Source organism: Dromaius novaehollandiae, chromosome 5, assembly GCF_036370855.1.
Source record: "Dromaius novaehollandiae isolate bDroNov1 chromosome 5, bDroNov1.hap1, whole genome shotgun sequence".
Classification (NCBI taxonomy): Eukaryota; Metazoa; Chordata; class Aves; order Casuariiformes; family Dromaiidae; genus Dromaius; species Dromaius novaehollandiae.
The window spans coordinates 43,299,367-43,322,800 of NC_088102.1; the positions used below are offsets into that span (position 1 = coordinate 43,299,367).

Below are 23,434 nucleotides of genomic sequence, written 5' to 3' on the forward strand. Positions count from 1 at the left end.
CTTGCTTGGTCTTCTCACTTTGGATCTCTTCCTGTCCCAAAGCTGCACTGTTGGTGGAATAACCAGCCATGCAAAAGCTGCCAGATGTCCTGAAAGGCAATCCTGGCTTTATGTACCATCTGCCGTTGAGGAGTGGTGTGCAGAGCTGCTGCTTCTGCCTCTGCCTGTCTCCAGAGTCTCATCTGTTCTGTCTCTAGCTGATGACCACTATATCACTTCATATTCCCCCTCAGCTTGACCACCCCTGCATCCTGCTCTCAATTCCCTCCCTACACAGGAGCTCTCCCCCCAGTACTCATGACTCAAATCCCATCCATTTCCCTCAGACCCCTTTCCCGCCTTCCCTGGCTATGCTGCTGGCAGGAATGGCTGTGCAGCTAGGTAGCTGCAGTGCAACTAAATTATTTTGTCCTTGTCCTTTTCTATGCAACTGAGAAGATGGTAGCCAGCTTTGCATCAAAGACTAACCTGCCAGCCTTGGTACACTGGCAGACAAAGTTGATAGGAACTAACTGCTTTTGAGAGTGGGATTTGAGACATTTTCAAGTTAGCTTCTGGGGGACTGAAACAGCCAAAAGGTGGTGCTAATATTAACAGATAGTTTCTAAAACCTGCTACAGTTAACATGGCCACAAATTAATTTTCAGTGTGACTAGGCCATAGGTTTTCCCCTCAAACTGAACAAATCTCATACTTAACAAAGGAGCAATTATAGACCCCAATGATCTAAAACCAGAGCTATCCTAGGAAAATAAAAAAAAATGGGGGACACCACTCAAACTACTATCCAAGTGCTTCATTGCTCCCCTTACCATATTTCTGCAATTAATTTGCACTCATAACCTCCTGAGAGGCGAGAAAGCAAGAGGTAGAACAAATGTATTACCTTAGATTATACACCTCCACTTAAGCCCCACACTCAGTTATGTCCCCAGTCCTCATGGTTTCCAGCAAAACTGGGGAAAGCCCAAACACTTTCATCCTTGTGCTGCCTGGCCAGTCAGTAGATTGACTGACAAGAGCTTCTGGAGAGCAGATAAGAGTCTCTCATTTTCAATAAGATTTCAGATCCTGCCTCACTTCAATTGTACAGTCTAGGTGCCTCTAACTGTTTCTTTAAGACAGATATTTTTCAGAGTTTCCCTCTTAGATCTGACCATAATGCTGACAAAGGTGATGAAGACAGTTTGCAGAGACACCATGAACACAAGACATGCTCATCAGAAGGTTCTGAGGAGACAAAGGGCAGTGATCCAACCAGGCTTTCCCAACTATACTTCAAGGAAGCGGTTGGTCAGCTGTGATAAGAGCACTGCCAGAGAGGAATATAATAAGGATTTAAGTTCTGTGTAATGCCCCTTCAAACATCTGAAGTTATTTGCTGCTTTCCTACAGGATTCATGATTGAGGCTCTTACAGACAACGAGTGGTTTGACTCTAAAGCAGATTATTTATTGTGTTGTATGTCTTTTTCTAATCAAAAATTAAAATCACTCATATAAAAAAAAAAGATGTTATAAAATATCCATTTTGAAAAGCATAACATTTGTTGTCCTTTCTCCACCTCTTACCATCACTTATATACAATCTTCATAAAATAAACATATCCCATTAATGATCAACAGAAACAAAACCCTATCATATAGATGAAGCACTGTACAACAGATTGTTGCAGAAATTTGTTATAAGGGTGCCTAGGATGAATAAAATCATGTTTCATAACACCAGTAAAATCTCAGCAGCAGTCATCAACCCATCTATAAAGCACCTGTGGGGAAAAGTTCAGCCCATTTTGCACAAATTAAAAGGGTTCTCTTGTTCAAACTAAATTATCCTTCCAGGGAAAAATAATCCTCGTATTTCATAGTATAGTTGAACAAGAAAAAATCCATTTGATACAATTTTTTGATCTTCTCAATTTGTTCTGCTCTCAATTGTCTGAAATACTCCAAGGTGATATCACCAGTAGTTCGTTTCTCTGAGCTATACCTCTTCAAGCTGGGATAGTGCAGGCTCTCTGGCGCTCCAATGATCTTCAGAACATGCTCAGAATCTAACCCTAGAGTTTCATACTTGCCCAGAACGTCATAGTGAATGTTGCAAGGATCACAGAGCAGAAACATTGGTTTCCAGTGGATGTCTAGAGCATTTGGTTGTTTTGTTAAAATAAAGTTGACAAACTCTTGAAAACTCACTTTTTCAGAGGAGTTTTTGTTTTTTCTGAACATGGCCCTAATCTCATTTGCAACAGTGATGCTATAGAATGGCTCAGAGTGCAGAAGCTTGTCTCTGTAAGCTGAAACCAGCCGTTCCAAGGGATGTCTGGTGAACATCACTTTAGTGTAGCTGTTCAGAAATTCTTCTTGTTTGGCAGGAGGGTAAGAGGTCAGCTTCTTGATCACTGAGGTTTTGTGGATGTCGTCATGCTCAATTTCAGCAGCTTTCATGTTCAAGTCTGCTTGGAGAAGAAAAATAGTTCTCTTCCAGTTGGAGCAGCCTACCTTGGGAACCTCACAGTAGATTAGTTTATGTCTGTGCTCCACAAAGAGTTGGTTTGCAACATGAAAATCCAATTTGCTTCTTGATTTAAGAAGGTTTTTCTCCAGGCAGACAGAAGCCAGTGTATTTTTGCGATCATTTTGAATCACCAGCCAATCTTCAGCAGGATCAGGAAAAGAACCTGCGACCAGTGAAGAAGTTTAAACAAGCAGTGTGAAAGAAATATAATTCTTTTCTTCATTGTGACAATCATAGCCTTCAATCTATCTCCGACATACCAAAACTGATGATTAAACATGTCTAACATCTAATGTTTTTTGTAGCGTTCTTCTTCCCACACATTGCTAAGAGAGCTATCACAGTGACAGGGCCTTGGATATTTTCTTAGCAGTATTTTTATCGCTTGGGCTATATAGTTATTTTCCAACACATTTGGGAAGGATGGGCCTGGTTCTAAAAACACCTTTGAGTCTTTCTGTTAGTAAGTTCTTTACTTACCTGATAGGTTTCTTTGTTTCTTACAGAAAAACCCGAAAAGAAATATCCCCAAAAGAAAATTTGGGAGGAGGAAAACTAACACCTTCTGATTCATATTATTTTCACAGGAAGGAGGATGATGTAGTCTCTAAACTGGGAATCTGCCTTTCTGTCAATGAGAAAACATAATACAGGTTAGATTTTGCATGACTGATACAACAGAAATGATATGGTATTATCTACAGAATTTAAGACAGCAGAAAGACCTTTCAAACCCTAAGAAATACAGCCTTTGATAAGACTGAAACATTCTACTACGAAAAGGACTCACCATAATTATACTGTTAAACCAAACAAAATATGACCATTTTAAATGATTACAAGAACAGAAGTTCCTCCTTTCTCAGAACAAAGAACCATGCATGAGTAAATACTTCTCCCTCCTCCTCATTTAAAGTTGGAGCTCCTGCCAGGTAAACTCTTCTACCCCTTTGCACTGTGTAACAATAATAACCTCACTTTGGATTATAGAGACCTGTTTAAAAAACAAAGCCTTACTTGTTTGGAATCAGGTATTACAAACAAGTTTCCTTTAATTTGGAAGAGCCCTATTTACAAGCCTATGATGGATTCAGGATGTGATTCTTCTCTCTCCCACTGAAGCTTTCCACTTGGTAAAACTAAATCAATATTCTCTGCAGCAGCAACTCTTTCACATTCCAGTTGACAATCCTAACTACTAAGCAATAGATTCATTCTCCTACTCTTTCTATCCCAAAGACTGCAGAGTACGCATCTGCCACTGCTGCAGCACACAGGACTGCAGGAAATGTTCAAAAAAGGTACACTGTGGTAGAAAGCATATAGAAGCAGCAGGGGAGATGATGCCAAAGGAGACATCCCATGTTCATAGATAAAAGATTAGAGCAGCTACTCTGAACGTATTCCCTCCCCTGCATTCCCTCATTCCGTCCCCTAGTGCTGCCTTGACATAGAGCTCTCAATTCTTCTGTGCAATCTTACTGTATTGCCTCCGCTAGGAAGCTCTCCATCAACAAGCTGCTCATAACTTTTCTGCTTCAGTAAAAACGTGAAGTGAAAAATCTTAATCACTTCTGAATGTAACATTCTATTTTTGTCCTGTAAGATCTGCACTGCCAAAGAAGTCAAGCAACATTGTTTTGCTTTTTGTGTGAGTTTTTCACCTTGAACTTCCTTGGTAACAAAAACATAATCATCTGGATTTCTCAGGGATGTGACTTTGCCTTTGCTGTTTTTATTTTTACAAAGACAACAGGACCAGGAAGTCATTTGGGCTCCTCCCAGCAGTGTGGATATACATAAACCTAAGCTGGAACTGTGGAGACATATTTCATGTGTGTTATGAGGCGGCAGTGTAGACATAACTGCTATACCACTGAAAATGAGCTTGTGCAACACAGCTGCTTTCTTTTGGGGCTGAGAGGTGGGGTGGGTTTTTTTTTCAGTTTCTTTAAAAAAAAAAAAAAAAAAAATACCCACACATTCTTGCCAGGACATCTTCATTCAAACTCATATAGTTAGCAGCATTACTAAGAATCAATTCTCTCTCAGTGTAGGTACAACCTTAGAAATGAAGAGGGATGGCTGTTCACTATTTCTGACTTGTAAACACAGACATGTAGAACTCCACAATTACACATTAACTATTTACTTATGTTTACATTAAACCCTTTCAGTATTCATTCAGATGAATGCAGTGATTTTACATACACGCTCCTTCATCTAGCCAATACTCTTTTGCATCTGCTTGGCTGCATAAGGCCATTATAAAGGCTACAGGAAAAAAATATGGGTAGATCTTTGACCCTTCTGTTTAACTTTTCCTTCACTGCATATCAAGGTCTCCTTTCACTATTGATTTCTTATGCATCAAAGGCTTTTTTCAAAGCCAGCGATGTCAGTCAAACTGTTTGTTGATCTCACTGGGTCTGAGATCAACTAATATCTTTTTATTTTTTTCCAGAAGTATTCAAAGGCACAGTTTCACACTTCATGGCAATTAAAATGCGTATGACATTACATGATCCTGTACAGGTATTTTTTGTTAGAGCACACTTCAAAGAAGTTAGGCATCAGTTACCCTGAAACAGTCATCTCAGGGTGGTTATTGCTATCATAGCTGTCTCTGTCAGGAACCAGAAAATTAGCTAGAGTTCATTTATCCTATTTAGGTATTTGTATCACGTATATTTGTTAATGAAGTGATTTTTATAGAATATATGGTCCACTGCAAGACATTTCATGCTGCAACATGTCAAAGAGACACCAGAAGGAAACAGGAAAGATTTGTCTCCTGGAGGCAAAGAAGCTGTTTACAAACTACTCAAACATAGAAGACAACACCTCTACAAAGAAAGAGGCATTTGCATATTTGTGGAAACAAAAGAATCCTTATTTTAATTCAGGCGAATGGCCAGACTGTCTCCTGGGAAGGGTGGGAGTAGAACAAATTCAAAGATTAAATCTGTCTGAATCCCTTAGAAGACTTCAGAGTGCATATTTGCTGTAAGAGCTAACATCCTCCACCAAGGAGCAACCTGGGTCAGACTGTTGATTTGGAGAAGCTACCTGAAGTCTTGAGGATGCTTCTGAGGGTGTTTTCTGATGGAAGCTCCCAACAAAAAGTTCTGTATAATGGAAGGACCCAATGCCAAGAATCGCTTAAAGACAACCTGAGGCATAGGCAGGAGAGGAAATTCTGAGAGCCACCTGGTCAGAAGAGGAACAAATAACCTGGAAATGAAAGAAAAAAAGCCAAAAAATACCTTAGTGATATCTCTACTGTCTTAGTAGATCAAATATACTTTTTTATTTATTTCTTGGTTTATTTGTTTTTTTTCTGTTTTTTTCTTTAAACGGATTTTTGTAACTGTGTTGTCTTCTTTAGATGCAATGAATAAATACTTTTATTTGAATTATACCTCATCCTGTCTTGAATTAAGTGTGATTTAAGGTGACCGGATAACTACAAGGCATTCCTCACACAAGGTATGGCAAATTGATTAACACAACTCCTCAACAAATAGTCTAGTTCAACTGTATCTAAAAGGTAGCAGAATGGGTCCCAACAGACAGGATAGAAAGACAGGGCTCAAAATAGAAATGCACTGAGTGTTGCCTGTAATAAGTATCACTAATACCCCATTCTGCCCTTGAACTGTTAAAACAATAATGCATAACACCATATTCCCTAATCCTTCTCTTGAAAATGCTGAAGCATTTTAATTGAAAAAATCTGCAGTTTACCAGTTTGAACAACAATATTTTGTTACTTTTATAAACAATTAAAAGACTTCTAATTGGAAATGTTGCATAATGTTAAGTCTGTATGTATGGCACGTATTATCCAAGTATAACAATACACACACACGTGTGTGTGTGCATACACACGCATATGTGTAGTTCAAAATCACATTAATATCAGTTACACTGGCATACTATTTGCTCCAAGTAAACTAAATAAATAGGTTGATAAGGATTTAAAGTCTCCTGGTGATAAACTTACAAACAGAGGTGTGCCTCCAGCTAATTTTTGGTAAAGACAGACCTTAGTTACTACTAAGCATACAGGTGATCCCCAGCACTCAGCCGCACGATAAGTAGGGCTTTCCAGATTAAGAGAATGAAATTGTAACAATACTTGTGTGTGTTTCTGATACACTTGAAGCCCGAGGCAGAAAATGTACCAGTAGGGTAGCTCAGTGGAAGGCAGAGAAAACTTCTGAAAATAGATAACATTCTTAGTGATTGGGTCACATTCTCTACTTAAGCTCTGTTAATACCTTCAGAAAGACAACTGCAAATACACACATACCTGTATGTACATGAGTATATAGCATATGAGGAGGGGATGACATGTAGCAGCCCCCCATGAACAACCAGAATAAAAAAGCAGCAGGAAAAACAAGCTTTGCAGGAAGAAAGTCTGACTATGGGTCCTAAAAGGGTGAATCCCCCCTTAAAAGCAAGAGGCTTGTTCACTCAAATCACCAGCTCCACCTGTTCCAGTGGTGCTCACTGTGAACAAGAGGGAGCGAGAGGCTGAGCAGACAGGCTGGTCTGCTCCACGCTATGGAAAAAATCATCAGATTAGGAACTTCCAGCAGGCTGCAGACAGCCAAGGGCTCACTGCAAGAAGAACAGTCCGATCTCTGTCATTTTGTTGGCAAGAGCCAGGTTCTGACAAGATCTCATTTGCAGAAAAAAAGGAGAGGTTGAAAGTTTTCAGACAAAAATGAGTACAAGCTTGGTGCGGGGACAACATATGGCTTGGACTGGGAAATGCTGAGAAAGAGACTGACAGGGGTTTCTTATAGAAGAACGAACTTCACAGCAGTGAGACAGGCACAAGTCACAATTTCCAATGCAGCCACTCAGCTAAACCTCTTATCCAGACTGTGGTCACCTCAGACCTTCATTACTGCATAAGTTTCTTTCAGGCTTTAGCAGTTGCAAAGCTACCTTCCTTGCTGCCATCGTTAAACTGCCTGTCATCCTCATCGCATCACTTCTTTATACCTGTCCTCTGGCTACTGTACCTTCTCCATCACAGCCCATGTTATCTGCCAGTCTTGCCTTCCAAGGCTTTTCTTTATCTGTCACTTCAGGCAGTATTAAAAGCTCAACTTTCCCTTCTGATCATTCCTGCCACTACCCCCCACTACTAGTTTTTCAAACAAATAGCTTATACTTGCTCCTGTGGTGCCTCTCTCTGTCAAAAAAAGCTTCTAAAGTATCTACACAGCTTTTGTATTTTTCACCTAAAAATCTCTCTTTAAAATCCTTTTCTGGGATGCCAACAGAAAAAAAGTGACACTAGCTAGGCTGCCAGTGTGCTACAGCTATTACCAACCAGGATGCAAAAGGGCAAGAGAAAGGAAGAGCCAATTTGGGGAAGAAAAGAACCAAAGCAAGGAGAAAAAAGAGGACACAGAAGAAGGCAGGATAGAGCCTGATGGAAGAACGCCGGGAGAGGCAGGGAGCTGTAACCTGAGGAAGAGCAAAGGAGCTGGGGTGATGGGAACAGGACCCCTTCATGTAACCCACTCAAGCAACACTGTGGGAAAGGGAGGCTGAAACTGGGAGCAGAAAAGATACTATGTATAATTCACTCAAGTAAAGATGGAGGAAAATAAATTCAAGAAAAAGAGTACATACCGAGATGATCTTGCATATAAAAGATACATGCAAAACAATCTGATTAATTACCACAGACTTTTAAAAAGTAATGAGACTAAATGCAGCCTGATCACACTCCAGACCTCACCCCTTACTGTGGAATCTGAGTGGTCTCTTCTAATGCTGAGGCAAGTTTTTCACTCTGTAGCTGTAGCCAAAACAGTCCCAAGTTCTTGGTTTTGCAAGCGTGGCCACTTCCGCTGGATGCTGTCCGGAGTAGTGAGGACCAGCTGCTCCCGAAGGGCCAGGGAGCCGTGAGCTGAGGGCAATACCACAGCCAGCCAGGGGTCTCACCAGACAGGGCTCCATCCTGCTGCTCCCAGCGAGGGAGAAGGGCAGGCCTGGGGCTGGTAGCCAGGTTCAAACAAGAATCCAGATCATCAGGCAAGATTATGGTGGTGTGACAGAGCCAAGGCCAAGCCAAGAATTCAGTCCGCAGGTCAAGGGCCAGAGCAGTGGGGCCTGTGTCCAGGTACAGGCACGATTACATCCAAGCTGGAGACCAGCCATCCTACAGCATAGCTCAGGCAGGGGCTGAAGGCAGGCTGAGCTTAAATGAGGCTCCTGGTCTATTGGGAGTGGCAGGGGAAGAAGGGTGAGAGGGAGGCCCCAGGTGAGGCTGGTCAGGGTCATTAAGGCCTATTAGTGCCCTCAGGGCCCTGACAGATGCAAAATCCACTTTGCTCTAGTTACCTTATGCACCCAAGTGTTTTAGCCAGTTGAGATTCAAAGGGTGAGGAGAGGAGTTAATGCATGCTACAGTCAGGGAAGGGAGAGAGAAAGGGACAGGAGAGGAGGGAATTCACTTTCCAAGTATACATTGACAAGAAAACCTCAGAGATTTGAAGTGAGAATTATAAATTGGCAACAAAGAGACAAGCCTGTGAGCCCTGCTTGTCTGGGACATGTGAGCCACAGGAACCAGAGGCTGTGGCATGCAGATTGCTTTGTGGATGGGAGTGAAAACAAGGCTGGGCAGAGAATCCTCTAATTTTCCCAGCTCTAAGGCTGGCTTAGCCTCATCACTGGGGAATTTCTTTAAGGTAGGAACATCCTTACAGGTGCAGGTCTCATGCAATTATTCCTTCTGGAGCCTCAGAATACCTGGCATTAGTACAGTCCTGCAGTGGTGAACTGGTAAATGCGCACTACAGCAAAGAAAGTATATTTACAAAGCTCAGATTTTCATTGGTTGGAAAGTCAAGCTGATCTTTGGCCACTTACTTCCTTCTTGATTGTGCCCATAGGCAAAAATCTAGCTCTTAATCTACTGGTAATGGGATGTACAGCTTTCTTATCTAAACTCCTAATTCAAAATCCCACTCATGTCAACTGTCATTTAAACCATTGCAAAACCAGTCATGAGGGAGCAAGCCTCCACTACTCTTTCTTTTAGGGAATCTAGATGAGCCTATGAAACTTGAAAAGGAGGAAGAAAGGGAGAAAAGAGAGTAGAAGAGCTTAGAACATGATGCACACTTACTACGGTGGCAACAAACAACCTCATCCTAGGCTTATTTTATGGGAAGTTGGTCCTCATAAAATCCCTCTGCTTGTCCTATTATATTGATAAATAGAGCTCTGTCTTCTTGTGAGTCTTACAATCCCCCTCCCAGATTCCTCTCTTCTTAGTTACTGTTGATAATAGTAGTATCTTCCTTGCCATTCAGGTCTATCCACATTGTCTCTGTCCTAGATCCTCTCTCCCCCTTCCTACTTTTTACCTTGCTGTGTAAATTGGATTCATTCATTCCTGCCATTACACACTGAACAAAAAAGTCAGAACTTTATTTAACAGTCCCTGTTGTTTGGTACACAGCCTCCAGACTGCTGTTCACCTCGTTATATCCTTCTTGTGCTCTTTTCACTGGTAAAATCTCCGACACAGTTCATGACAGTCATGATCTCCCTCCCTATTTTTACACTCCAGTGAGTACAAAGTGCCCCTACTAAAATTATTTTCCTTTTTGCTCCCATCTTCTCCAGCTTCTATCTCATTGTAGTTTAGCTTTTTGCTTTGGCTTCAGGGTCCAACGCTATGTCATCCAAAACTCTACTCTCATTCTCTCTAATTTTTATTTTTTTTATTCCTCCCAAGACTCCTTCTGCCTCATCCTTACACTAGCGGTTTTGTGCCTGCTCTTTTACAGAAATAAACTTCTCCTGAAATAGCCTGACAGTTGTTGACAAAAATGTATGCATTCCTCCCTCTTCCTACACCAGCCTAGGTCTATTTTTCCTCTCCTTATTGGTCTCCTCTGTGTCTCAGGACAAGCTGTTCAGCAGAAGGATTATGTTTTAGTCTTTATTTTTATGAAGCATGCTTTTACATTATACATTTACGGCACATGTAATATCAAATATTCAAAAGTTAGGAAACAGTAGCATTAAAGTTATGTACGAGCTGAGGCACAGAGGGCATAAGAAGAAATATCTATTGACTTTTGATTTGAAGATTGAGGTGCCTAAGATATGACATTTCAGACTATTTAACATTATGGAATACTCTGTAAATTCAAAATAGACTTGCTGATTCAGTTACAGATATGAGTGCTCAAAAGTTCTGCAAGTCTGACTCCAGAGCCTGTTCAGGTACGCAGAAAATAGAGAACACACCGTCAATGAGAGCCTTGGAGAAGGTGGGTGCCCCACATCATGCGGAAATATTAGGGCAGAGAAAGAACTTAAACTCTCATCCTAAAACTTCTCATCTGATTCATTTTGCACCTTCCCTCTTCCGGTGTAGATAGAGGGGATCCTACTGCACAGCCCTAGAGATTCTTAAGAACATGTGCATCCCATGAACTGAATGTGTGAAACCGTGTGTTTAATATCCTGTTTCTTTAAAATGCTTAAGAACTCCCCCAAAATACCTTCAGGTGGCATCATGCTTCTCCTTTGCCCCCTCCCAGCTGTGACTCCCCTCTTTCTTAGTGCCTGCTTTCACTCTTCAGGCTTTTACCCCAGCCTCCAGCAAATCCTCATCTTACCTCTGAAAGCCATGCTCATACTGTTCCCAGGCAGTTTGCCCAGCAAATCCTGTTTTCCAGCTTCCCAGATGCCCAACACATCTTACACTCATCCTAGCGTTCAGTATTGCCTAGGCATGAGCCAGGTCTTCCCTGGGTCCCACTCCCAAACTCCATCCTTTGGTTCCTCATTCAGTCTCAGAACCCCTTACATTAACCACACTTCTGAGCCCAGCTCATCAGACCTGACTCTCCTTCCTCCTAAAACCTCCCACACGGCCCCACTGATTCTCACTTCTGAGCTCTGTACTGAGATAAGCCCTGGCTGGCTCTCTGGGTCTGCTAGTGATTTTAATATCTTCCAAACTGTACCGACATTTTCCTTCCTTTCCCTGCCACATCAATTTTCACATTACTCACCAGGTCAGTTTCTTCCAGCCGGTTTCACTATTTGAATCCATTTTGCCAGTGATCCCTAACAGCTTCCCCAAGAAGTCTGGCTCATGCCTCCCTCCTTATTTAAAATGGTTGGCTTCCTTCTTCATGCCACTTCAGTCCAGCAGAGATTTCACTGAGAATATGCAAGAGGAAACCCCTTCATCTCATTTTCAAATGCTTTTTCCAAAGCCTGCAAAGCATCTGAGCTTCTCAGAGGAAAGGTCATCAGAATTGTTCAGCATGAGGAAAGGGAGCAAAGTTTCCAAAGCACTCTGTATAAAAGCATATAAACTATTTTTGCTGAAAGTTTTTTTTAAAAAAATATCCTGAGGCAGGTATCTAGCATGGAAAACTTCTGCTTAAACACTTGAAATTTCAGAAAATCCTATGCAGTTGCCAACGGTATTGAAATGAGAAGAATCAAGATGCCCATCAGGTTCACCTACAAAAATTTACCCTTACGCAGGGCCAGAAATGAATGAAAGCTTTTGTCTCCTCATTTCAGATACCACAGTCATTAGAGCATCAACTTTTAGCTGTATGTTAAACACCTATGTTCTTAATTTAGGTGTGCTAAAGGAATGAAAAAGAACATTCCAAAAATAAATACACTGCAGATTCACTTGCTCATGATGTGAGTTCCAAAGCTAAATATAATTACTGCCCCAGCTTATTTCTTGAGAGATACAATGTTAATTTCTAAATATATAAATGAAAAAAAGCAACCCTGTGACAGAGAAATCTCCCTTTGTGAAGCTTTGACTAGACTAGGGAAATCATGATAACATGAAAAGCCACTGCGAATCCAATTTTATTGACCAGTCAAACAACCTCAGTAAAGATTTGCCACTTCTCTGGAGGGTGGTAAGTAGAAAATAAAGATCCAGAGAAAGAAAAAGCAGGCCAAAGAAACATTTCATTTTATGCTTGGGTCTGCAAAGGAAGCAGGGAGAGGTTTTGTCTTCTCCTTACCTGGACTTTGAGGCTCGGCAAAGTGTTTCTGCAGCCACATAAATGCCTTCCCAGAGGAGCACGTGAAATACCCTGCATACCTAAGATTTATTTCTGTCTTCACTTTGATTAAGTGCCCAGTTAAGGATGCGAGTGTTTTCCTATGAACATTTAGGCGAGCAACTCCAGTTGCACGTTACAGAGCAATGTTCTGTGTCTGTCTCTGGGTATAATGAGCAGCATTTGACCACTCCCTGCGTATGGTCTACAGTAGCTCTCAGAGCCTGCCAAGTGCTTCAACAGCAGCCTGCCAAGAGGGAGGATGGTTGGGAATATGAGGATAAAGGAAATCTGGGTGAGAGTGACTGTGATGTGATAATGTATATTGATTTTAGATGAGGTACAAGAGGGAGTTTGCTTTGCAAAGCAAACCCAATAGACTCTATACAAGTAGAATCCAATAAACCCTGGGAAATGGTAGGTAAGTTCTCATGGGAAACATGGCTAAGGCAGAAGGAATTCAGTAGAGCTGGCAGTTTCTTAAAGAAATGATGTGTAGGGTACAGGCACAAACAATCCCACACAGTAGAAGGATAGGAAGTATGGTCAGAGACCAACTTGGCTAAGTAACAAGGTCTTAAATGACCTGAAACACAAGAAGGAAACGTACAGAAAGTGGAAACTAGGTCAAATTGCTAAGGGCAAGTAAAGAAGAATACCAAAAAATGCTGAAACAGAATCAAAAAGGATAAAGTACAAATTTAACTGCAAAAAGCAATGGACATAAAGGATAGCAGGAAAACAATCTATAAGGAAAAGAAAAACCTAGTGATAGATCACATGCAGAAAGCTAAGGTACATTTTGCTTCATTCTTCACTAAAAGGGTGATCTGTGATCACATAACTAACATAACTAAAATCAGAAGGAAAGAATTCAACTATAATAGGGAAAGAACAGGTCTGAGAATAATTTGGTAGGACTGTAATTCACCTCATCCCGAAGTATGCACCTATAGCAGGTCTCCCGAACAGCTCTTTCATTGGTCATGTACAGTACTGACTAAGTCTCCCCTGACTGTGATGGGGCAGATATAGATGGTTGTGATATAGATGGTTAAAATTAGGTGAAATAAATCCTACCAATAATGAAGGCTGGGCCTGAGGAATTGCATGGAGGATACCTTGAGAGCAGACTGAAGGAAGTGAAGAGCTGTTAGCTTCCCCTATGAAAACTCATGGAAGATATTTGAGATTCCAGAAAATTGTGGAGAGGTGAACACAATGCTCATCTTTAAAAAGTCAAGAAATGAAGAAGAGACCAATCTTGGAAAAATATTGGAATAAATAACACAAGAAATTGTTCATAAACAGCTCAGAGATAATTTAAAAAGCTGATAGCCAACATGCCAAGAATATAAAGCAATACAGTTTTTCCAACATGACAACAGGTCTCATAAATAGAGAAGAAGCGGGTCATGTAATATGTCTTAATTTTAGTAATGCTATTGACTGACTTACAACATTTTCATTAGTAAATTAAGAAACAAAGTGAAACTACTTTAGAGTGAGCACAAAACTAGCTGGGAAAAACAGCCTTTTATATTAGATTATAATCATTCATTGTCAAACTCAAAAAAATCTAATCAGTGAGACTCTAGCTGGGTCTGTTCTGGGCTAGGTACATTTTCATTAGTGATTTGGATAAAGGAATGGTCCTTCAACGTTATAGATAACTATAAGCCTAGACAATCAGCAAACACATTGGATGATATGTTAAATTCAGAATGCTCTTGGCAAATGAGAGACATGGTCTGTAGGAGAAATAAGGGTGCAATGCACTTGTGTTTACAAGTGTACAGTTCTATGCAGGATTGGCAATGACCAATGAGGCAGCCATTCTGTCAAAAAGGGATAATAGGGACAGTAGTCAGTCACAAGCCATACATGAGTAAGTAATATTACACCGCTAGAAAAAAACCAAACAAACTGCATGTTACAAAGATAAACAATTTTGCTTGTAAGATATATTAAGGAAGCTTCCCATTATATTTTGGGCTAGCAGAGTGGCCAGCAGCATTGCATCCTTTTACAAGCAAAACAGTTCAGGCAGAAGGTAGACCAAGTGGAAGGAGTCCAGAGAAGAACATGGAAAATGGTCAGGTGTCTGGAAAAACAAGAAAGAAATATTGAAAGAATTGAAGTTACTCAGTCTACAGAAGAGAAGGCTAAGTCAAGACATGAAAATAATAATCTACATAAAAGCTGCCTGTAAAAAGGCAGGGACTAAATTGTCTTATCTGTAGTGGATATAAGGTAATGGGCTTAAACTGCAGCAAGAGAGTTTGTCTTTATTGTTAATAAGATCTTTCTAATATATAACATAATGAAATACTTTTTCATTTCCTTGGTTTGGTTGATCCTTTCTTGGAGCTTCAGAATGCATAAAATGATCTCTTGAGGTCTTTTTCAGCCTCATTTTTTGTAAATCTGTGGTTCATCCTGTTGTACAATTTAGAATACTCATCTTATGCCTCTAGAGAACATAATTTTTTCAAAGTTCTCATGCTAAATTGTACTAAGCGAGGTTGAGGTTTCAACACAGTCACTCAGAGAATCGGCAAAGCTACTATGGGACTTACCATTGCCTAGACTGGCATGGTGCCACCTCTATTTTTTCTACACCACGTCCTTTTAGCATAAGAAATTTTTTTCTATATCACTTCCTTATAGCATAAGAAATGTGGGGGGTTGTGGCCAGAGCACTGCTATCTTCTAATGTCCAGAGACTGCTGTACCTGGGATTTGGTGGTTGCACACTGCATTTCCAAACATCTGAAGTGTGCCCATCACTTTTCTGTGGATTCCTAATGGAGTCTCCTAGAGAAGTACTCCTATCTGTTCAAGCATGTTTTTCTGGTGAGTCACTGCAAACCATTAGTAAAACATGGAGCTCATTTGCCTCAGGGGGCACTTGTCATGATGAGACATGGAAGAGCACGAAATTGAGTGAAGTGAGATGTGGGCAGAAAATGTGGAGACATACATTGGTTGAAGGCTGCAGAATCAGGCTGCTTCATCTCTTAGAGGTATTTTCTTCATGTGCTTGTTCTTTGTATTAATCAAACATCAAGTTCATAGGAATTTAAAAAAATATATCCTCACTGGGCAGAAAAGATCAAATTCATCTTGCTTTCTTTACACCAAAGATCTAACTCTGCCCATGTATTGACATTCCTGGCAAAATAACAGTATCATATTGATGATCATCAGAAAGAAAATCTTATAAAGGGATGTTTGTTGCACTGATTCATTACATGAGTTTCTAGGACATGTGATTCCATTGCCAGCAAAACACCAGTGTTAGTCATTACCCATACGACCTCTGCAATTCACTCAGACATTTTCAGGTAATTTTGTACAAAAAAATATGGCCTCCTTACTAAAACAGTTTAAGCTTTCCAGAAAAGTTATATTTTCACATTTTGCAAAATACTTGAACCAGGAAAAATCTATTCGATACTGCGTCCTTACCTTCTGAATTTCTTTTGAACTCTTCATTTGTCTGAAATACACAAAACAATCTGTTTCTGTGAGTCACACTTTTTAAAATCAGAGTAATACACAACCTAGCATGAGGCTTGGGCTTGCCTAATAGGTATTACTGCAGGAGTCATACAACAGAAATCTTGTTCTCACAAATTCACTATGATACAATTTTTCTCTGTGTATGTTTTACAGACCTTGTTGAATAAGTTTTAGAGGGCTAGGTATTTCACTTTGAAAAAGGCTGAGAAAGAAATTGTTCAAATGAACAACTAAAATAAAAGAGTTTATTCTATTCAAGTTCAAAAATTTTATAAAGCCAAGGAATACCCTTACTTCTAAAGGCAGCCTGTCTTTCTTCCTGCTTGAGTGTAGATCTTTCAACTAACCACACCTGTTTAAAGCCACCAAGGGACTTCAGTGCCTCAACTTGACAAGTAAGTGCCAATACCTTGAAAAGTTCCCTTTCAGTTGCTATCTTATTTTGCCAACACCCACAATTTTTTAAGGTCTACCTTCCCCTAGCAAATCAGGGGCCCACTGCCCAAGTCCTAACTCTCAGAGCTTAAGCCATCCCTAAGCCATAGAAACATTCTCCATGAAGTCTATATTGTCATGTATATAAACAGTATCATGTCCTTCAAATATTTTTTTTACTGTCATTGGCTGCTTGAGCCACCCTCAGCCTCCACTACTAGCTGCACTGTCCACTGTTCTCTCCTGATACTCTTGAATACAGCTGCTTTTGCCACAGACAAACCTGGGTGCCTTGGGAGCTGTTTCTAATCTCAGAGCCTCCAGGGATCGGGTCATTCAGCTTGCCCAGCCACAATGCTCAGCTCTGCTCTAGACCCTAATGCAGGTCTTTTGATTTGGGTGAGCGGGAAGTCCCAGTTACACTATCACATGGTGAGGTGAAGCCATAAAGCCCTCCCAAGGCAGGAAAAAGGGTTGATAGGTGCAGTGGACTTGGGTAGATGCAATGGTATCTTTCTTTAGGCTTTGAATATCCCAGAATAGATAAGAATGGAAAAGAAGACTCCATCATCTTATCAAGAAAATGCTGTGGGAAGCACGCTGCTTTAGTACTTTGATTGCACTGAATTCTGAGGGTACACAGGTCGTATGCGGTTGGGAAGGAAGGCCATGAGCTCAGGCGTTTAATCAGTGTCAGGCAATGAACCGTACAAAAGCCAAGGTCTTCGTGCAGACACAGCAATCATCTACTAAACTTTCTGAGTCATTAGGATGCTACTGCTCATATTTGATATTGAAGTGGAATATGAGCCAAAAATACTAATGATGCCAGGCATGGAGAAGGTACTTCAGAAAAGGGAGGACTAAGAGCCCAGAAAAATATTTTGAACCACCAGACCATGAGCTTGGAACAGCAATTGTCCTGGAGGCCCTGCAGTCAGAAGGTGTTAGTACCTAGGGGAAACAGGGCCCGAGCTACAAGTAAGGCTTGTACAGAAACTCAGCAAACTCCCCCACTTGCACGTGTAACAAGTATAAGTTTGGTATAAACAAACTTAAAAGTCCTGAAGTTGAAGGCCCAGCACATGAAGCAGTGGCTATCGTGAGGGAAAAGTTCTTTTCTTTCGGCGATAAAGGAGGCCAATGGTATTTTCAAATGTGAAATAGAGATTTTGTGACATTGGGGAATTGTTTTATAACATCAGTATATGCTCTGTAAGGAGGCAAATACAATGCTACTAGATGAGAAATGTTAATTTAAACCATTTTACTTAGCAGCAACAGTATCTAAAACTAAGTAATTATTAAGATATACCACAGCTTTCCAACAACTGCTACAACTCCAAAAAAAGGCGATGATAGCATCTGGATTTAGGATAGATAATAAAGCCTTGGAAAAGTTGAACTATACAAAGGCAAAAAAAAAAAAAAGGAGGTAAACAAAGCATGTATTATTTCTCTTTCCCACTAATAATTACAGTGGTAAAAATACTTGTAAATGTATCGCTTCGTAATTTATTAGCTACAACTCCAAAAAAAGGCGATGATAGCATCTGGATTTAGGATAGATAATAAAGCCTTGGAAAAGTTGAACTATACAAAGCCAAAAAAAAAAAAAAGGAGGTAAACAAAGCATGTATTATTTCTCTTTCCCACTAATAATTACAGTGGTAAAAATACTTGTAAATGTATCGCTTCGTAATTTATTAACTCTTCTCTGATTTTTCACAGATCCTATTTCAGTCTGAATATGGTAATACACACAAATATGGCTTTTGATGGACCTTTTACAGTTATTTGAGAAATAGGACACTATCACATTGTACCACCATAACACGGACTGCACAAATATGACTATCCATATACAGGCACGGCTGTGACTTGGAGCTCACGCACCACAGCGGACACCTGAAGAACGTCTGTACCAGTGAGGGAGGAAAATGGCAGAAGCACTTTGAATACACAATTAAACATTTCTACAGGTATCTCTGGCTTCATCCACAGAAAAGAGGGATGACTGAGTGTATAAAGTATAGCTCTGCTTTACATTTATGTGCTTCCTCAGAGAATTTGCCAATACAGTTTACCAGAATTTCTAACTAATGAAGCACTCCTAGCATAAGTGAAACTGGAAACTGGTTGTACTAGTATAAAAATGGATTTATGACACCCCATCGGTAGCTAAAAAAACTCAGAAGTCTGAAAAGACAACAATTTTTTTTTCTTAAGAGGTTTTTCTAAGGATTTGCACCTATACTGCCTGTAAAAAAAAAAAAAAAAAAAAAATCCAAAGAACAAACTGAAGACATTAAATAAGATCATGCCCTGTTTTTAAACAAAGCAGAGAGAAAAAAAATACAGAAAACATAGACTGTAATATCTAATGAAGCGTAAAATAATCTATAAACAACATCAGCATTTCTTCCTTATACATTTTCTTTAAATTCTTTAAATATTATCTACAAAATATTTAGCATCGTATCTAATTCCCGTATCTGCTTTACACTGATATTTACACACAATATTTCTGAAGTAACAGAAATCATTCAGTAGATATTTAGCTATAATTTGGTATATTTATGATTTTCTTTCACTGTAATTAAGGCAATATTAAAAAAAAAGTCAACAAAATAGTAACAACTAGATAAATATTTCTGCTTCTGAAGTAGTCTATTACGAAGTCAATTGCTTTTGCCATCACGAAATCTAAAGTCAGAATTCAGTAACTTCTTTTAAAAGACAAACAGAGAATACAAATGCTTTCACTTACTAGCAAAATGCCCAGAAGAAGAAGAAAAACCATACAAATATTCTAAGAGAAATAGAAAAAGAAAAAAAAGTACCTCTATTATGTATTCTGCCTCTGCAGCTTCCCGTCTGGACACTGCTTTGCACAACTCTGGCTCAGGTTTGCTTTCTGTTTACTTAATACCTCAGCTCACATAAAAAGAAGGTGTATCCTTGAATACTATATGTACAGCACAATCCATTGTGGGCTTTCTTTAGCCAGAGTTTAGATTTTTTTTCTTAGCAGTATCAGGCCACGGGAAAAACTAGAAGAAAATATTTGGACTGAGAGTTCCCTTCACTTTTAAAATTTTCCTTCATCCATGCACTACACCCACACTATGCAGCCTGTTGATTTCTAATTCAAAAAGCATCAGATCCAAAGCTCACAGAAGTCACTTGAGGTGTTTCAGACACTGCTGACAGATTGATTTCTACCCATTCTGGAGTGGTCAGGAATCATTCCCCTTCTAGTCAGTCTGGGTCCCAAGAGCTGCTTGGCGACCTGAGGATACACAAAGTTTTCCAAGGGACATGTGTGGAAGTGTGTGCATTGCATTCATCCTGAGAGTCACATAGAGATCTGTAAAGGCAAAAAAAAGAAATGAAATTCAATTCCTAAATACTGTGTGTTTATAAATCTTTTTCCAGCATCTGTCCTTAACTCCCTGGCAGTTCACTTTGACGGTATTAGCACGAAGGGTGAACGACAAAGTCATTCAACTCTAACAAACAGGTCAACAGCAAATGGGCCGATCCCTGCACATATGCACGGTATGCACCCTGCATACCATGCCTGCACCTTCCTAGGGTGTGGGAAGGGGACTGCGTGAGGTAGGCGAGACTTTCTGGGCCTGAATCACTACCTGCTGGCACTAAGAGCAGAGTCTCCGGTTGAGCTCACAGAAGCTTTCAGTCTGACTTGGAGTCACAGGAATTCTGTGGCAGCAGCTCTACCTAGGGCTGTCTTTTAGGTCATTTCATCCCCACATTTATATCTCAAAACTGGGACTCTTCAGTTTGCAATGAAGTGTTTAGTTTTGGAGATGAAATCCACATTGCGTTATACTCCAGCCTCACTGGGACTTCTCTATCCAAAGACTAGGACAACACACTGAGGACGAAGCCTGATATGTTCTGATCTTGTAACACACAACAGTAATAAGGATTACTATTAAAAATATAAAGATGCAAATTGTTTTCCTGACTTAATTTCTGGTTTTGTGCTTTCTGCAGGAACAGTGACTGCTATGGTGACCCATACTGCTGTCCTTTTATTATTGCATGGTGATAAACAAGAAAATACAAAAAAAAAGCAAAATCACAGAATGAGTTCACTGGAAGTCATTCCCCACTGCAACATTTGTTTATCCTCATTCATCAGTCTGTGACTGTCTCTTATTTATCTTCTGATGGACAGTTATGGCATAACTTGGCCAGTCACCATGTGACAAATTTTTAAGATTGAATCGTTTCCAGGTAAAAGCAGTACTCTATCCTATCAGGTGGAGCAACATCACAATAGCAATATCAGCTAAAACCACAAGCATATCAGTGGTGCACTGCCATGTAGCCTTATAAATTAAACTGCCAACTAAAATAGCTATCACAAAAATACGACCAACAGGCAACAACAATCATCATTGTGATTGTTTATATGACGACAGTACCTAGAGGAGAATCAGTAGATCTTTGTTCTAGCCTGCACGTATAACAGAGAGACAGTCCCCACCCAGGAGGGCTGCATTGGAAAGCAGTACTGATGGAGACTTACAGTTATCACACGAACCGAAGCAGATGCCTCCACACATCAGAATAAGTGGGTTTTGTTAGTGTTTTCTTCCTTTATCTTACTCTTATGTTTTCAATAAAAGGGGTGTGGGGAATATTTACAATATACTAAAGGCATGCACAGATCACGTGTTTACATTTGCAAATGTGAAAGATTTCAACAAATGCTGATTTTACTATAGAATAACACAGTGCAAACTGAAGAGAAAATTTTAATAATAATCTTTCAATAACTTAGCTACTGTCTCTGCCAGAACCTTTTTTACTCACTTCTACTTCCACCTGCAGTGGGAAAAGGAAAGAAGGCAGGACAGAGGGAAAAGAAAGGTGACCACGTTTTCAATAGTGATGCCCAATGTTATAGCAACCCACAGCTCCTATAAAGCTGGAAAGTCCTGCTTGCAATACATGCAATTCTTGAAGAATTTATTTGAAAACTTCTGTGACTGAAAAAAAACCCTAGATTTTTTAGAGAGTTATAAAGCATCTAAATATGGATGTATTTTCAAAAAAATCTATTCCTCTTCCTGGAGCAAGATGCATACCTTCATGGCTCAAACCACAAATGTATGAGAGCTTTGTGAAATGACTGCAAACTTTAATATAAGAACAACACTCCTAGATCTAATGGGCCAAAGAGACTCTGGTTATCTAGCCTAATCACCTGCAAAACTCTGGTCTGAATTAATTACTGCTTAAAACCCAATACATGGGCTTGAGCTAAAACATACTTTTCAGGAATGCACCCAAATTCAGCTAAAATATTTTCAGTGATATGGAACCCATCTTCAGCTCCTGTGTCTTGATTCACCCACCACTCTTGTCTCTTCCCTACTAATAATTTTCATCCAGTCTGAATTTGCTTAAGTACAGTTACCAGCCCCAGAATCTTGTTAAACATTTCTCCAGGAAGATTGAACAGGCTTCTGCCATCGACCCTCAGTTCATGAAGTAGGACACAGGAATAAAATCAAGCCAAGAGCAACTTGGAGGACATTGAGAGGTAATCATTGTAAGCACATTTCAAGTATTCTGATTATTATTTTGATTCTCCCCAGCCTTCAACATATTTGAAGTACCAACAGAAGAACTGGAGGTGGCATCAGGAAAGAGGACATACCAGTGAGACACACAGAGGAAACATTCAGCCTCATTAAATCAGCACTTGAAATGCAGTATATTCCCTGAATGCAATATAGAGGCACCTAAAGGCCTGGCTACATGCTCTCTACTGTCATCTGATGGCTTGTTGCAGATATTAGTTATTACTCCATTCTATCCTTTATCCTTCAAAACAATGACCTACAACATAACATACTCTGATCTTGCTTTGGAAACATTAAGTGAATTCTATTTTTAATTGCAAAAGTGATAAGTAAAAATTGAGTTTACACATTTTCAATCTGAACAGCTAAATTTAGGGAAAATTATAAGTAACTGACATTCTCACAATGGAAAATGTTGTACAACTTTAAATGTAGGAGTATCTGTATATGGTACCTCTTATCTCCATATGTGGATATACATTAACTTAAACACACTATAGTTCAGAAGCATAACAACATCAGTTACACTCAAACTGGCGTATTATTTGTCTCAAGTAAACTAATGAAAATGGGTGATACATATTTAAAATCTTCTGGAGATAAACTTATAAATGCAGGTGTGTCTCAAACAAAAATTTGGCAGGGACAAATCTTGCTCACACTCAAGCATAGGGTGCTCTTTAGCACTTGATCGTGGGATAAGATTTGCCAGGTAAAAAAACAAAATGACAATAATACCTATATGTGTTACTGATAGGTTTGAGAGCTGAGGCAAATGGTTGAAATGATAGGGCTGCTCAATGAAAGGCAGGAAAAACCTCTGGAAACAGATAGCAGTAGTAGCGATTGGGCTGTGTTCTCTGCATAAACTCTATCAATCCCTAGATGGCTAATCCACCATCCAGCTATTAAAATTTGATTATTTAAATAGCCAATGCAAACTAGAGTTTCCATTGGCTATTCTACCATCAAATTCCTTCAGAGGTCTTCAAAAAATAGCTACTGATGCCTTTATCTGGGTTTGGAAGAGATATGTTTTCTCTCCTGATAGGAAAGAGAAGGGAAAGCAATATATACCAGCCACATGTGAAAAAAAAGATACATTCATTAGAGAACATAAAAAGGAAAAGAGATGCACACAGAGAAGCCTCCATAGTCCCTCATAGTAGTGGCTGTTATCTAAGTGGTTAATATGGCTCAAACACTAAAACTAGCAATCACTTACCCATCACACTT

General features: G+C 39.8%; 1 protein-coding gene across 9 annotated transcripts; it reads right to left on the reverse strand.

Moving 5' to 3' along the window:
• Positions 1–1,427: 1,427 nt before the first annotated feature.
• On the reverse strand, positions 1,428–20,012 carry LOC112980640 (carbohydrate sulfotransferase 8-like). 9 transcript variants are annotated; one of them, XM_064512618.1, is made up of 7 exons: positions 19,418–20,012; positions 16,086–16,135; positions 12,576–14,718; positions 11,586–11,736; positions 5,587–5,751; positions 2,998–3,145; positions 1,428–2,680 (listed from the first exon to the last, which is right to left on the reverse strand). In XM_064512618.1, the coding sequence occupies exons 6-7, from the start codon at positions 3,089–3,091 to the stop codon at positions 1,830–1,832; spliced, it is 945 nt and encodes a 314-aa protein (XP_064368688.1). In that variant the 5' UTR covers positions 3,092–3,145; positions 5,587–5,751; positions 11,586–11,736; positions 12,576–14,718; positions 16,086–16,135; positions 19,418–20,012; the 3' UTR covers positions 1,428–1,829. The 9 variants fall into 9 exon arrangements, with proteins under 9 accessions (XP_064368688.1, XP_064368689.1, XP_064368690.1 ...); XM_064512619.1 differs by lacking the exon at positions 12,576–14,718 and having other exon boundaries at positions 16,086–16,116; XM_064512620.1 differs by lacking the exon at positions 12,576–14,718.
• Positions 20,013–23,434: the final 3,422 nt, after the last annotated feature.

Excerpts from the sequence above, each read along its gene's own strand:
- LOC112980640 (XM_026095648.2), bottom strand. The coding sequence starts at position 3,091 with ATGAATCAGAAGGTGTTAGTTTTCCTCCTCCCAAATTTTCTTTTGGGG. Across the intron at positions 2,681-2,997 it reads GAAACAAAGAAACCTATCAG|GTTCTTTTCCTGATCCTGCT; the intron begins GTAAGTAAAGAA and ends CACTGGTCGCAG.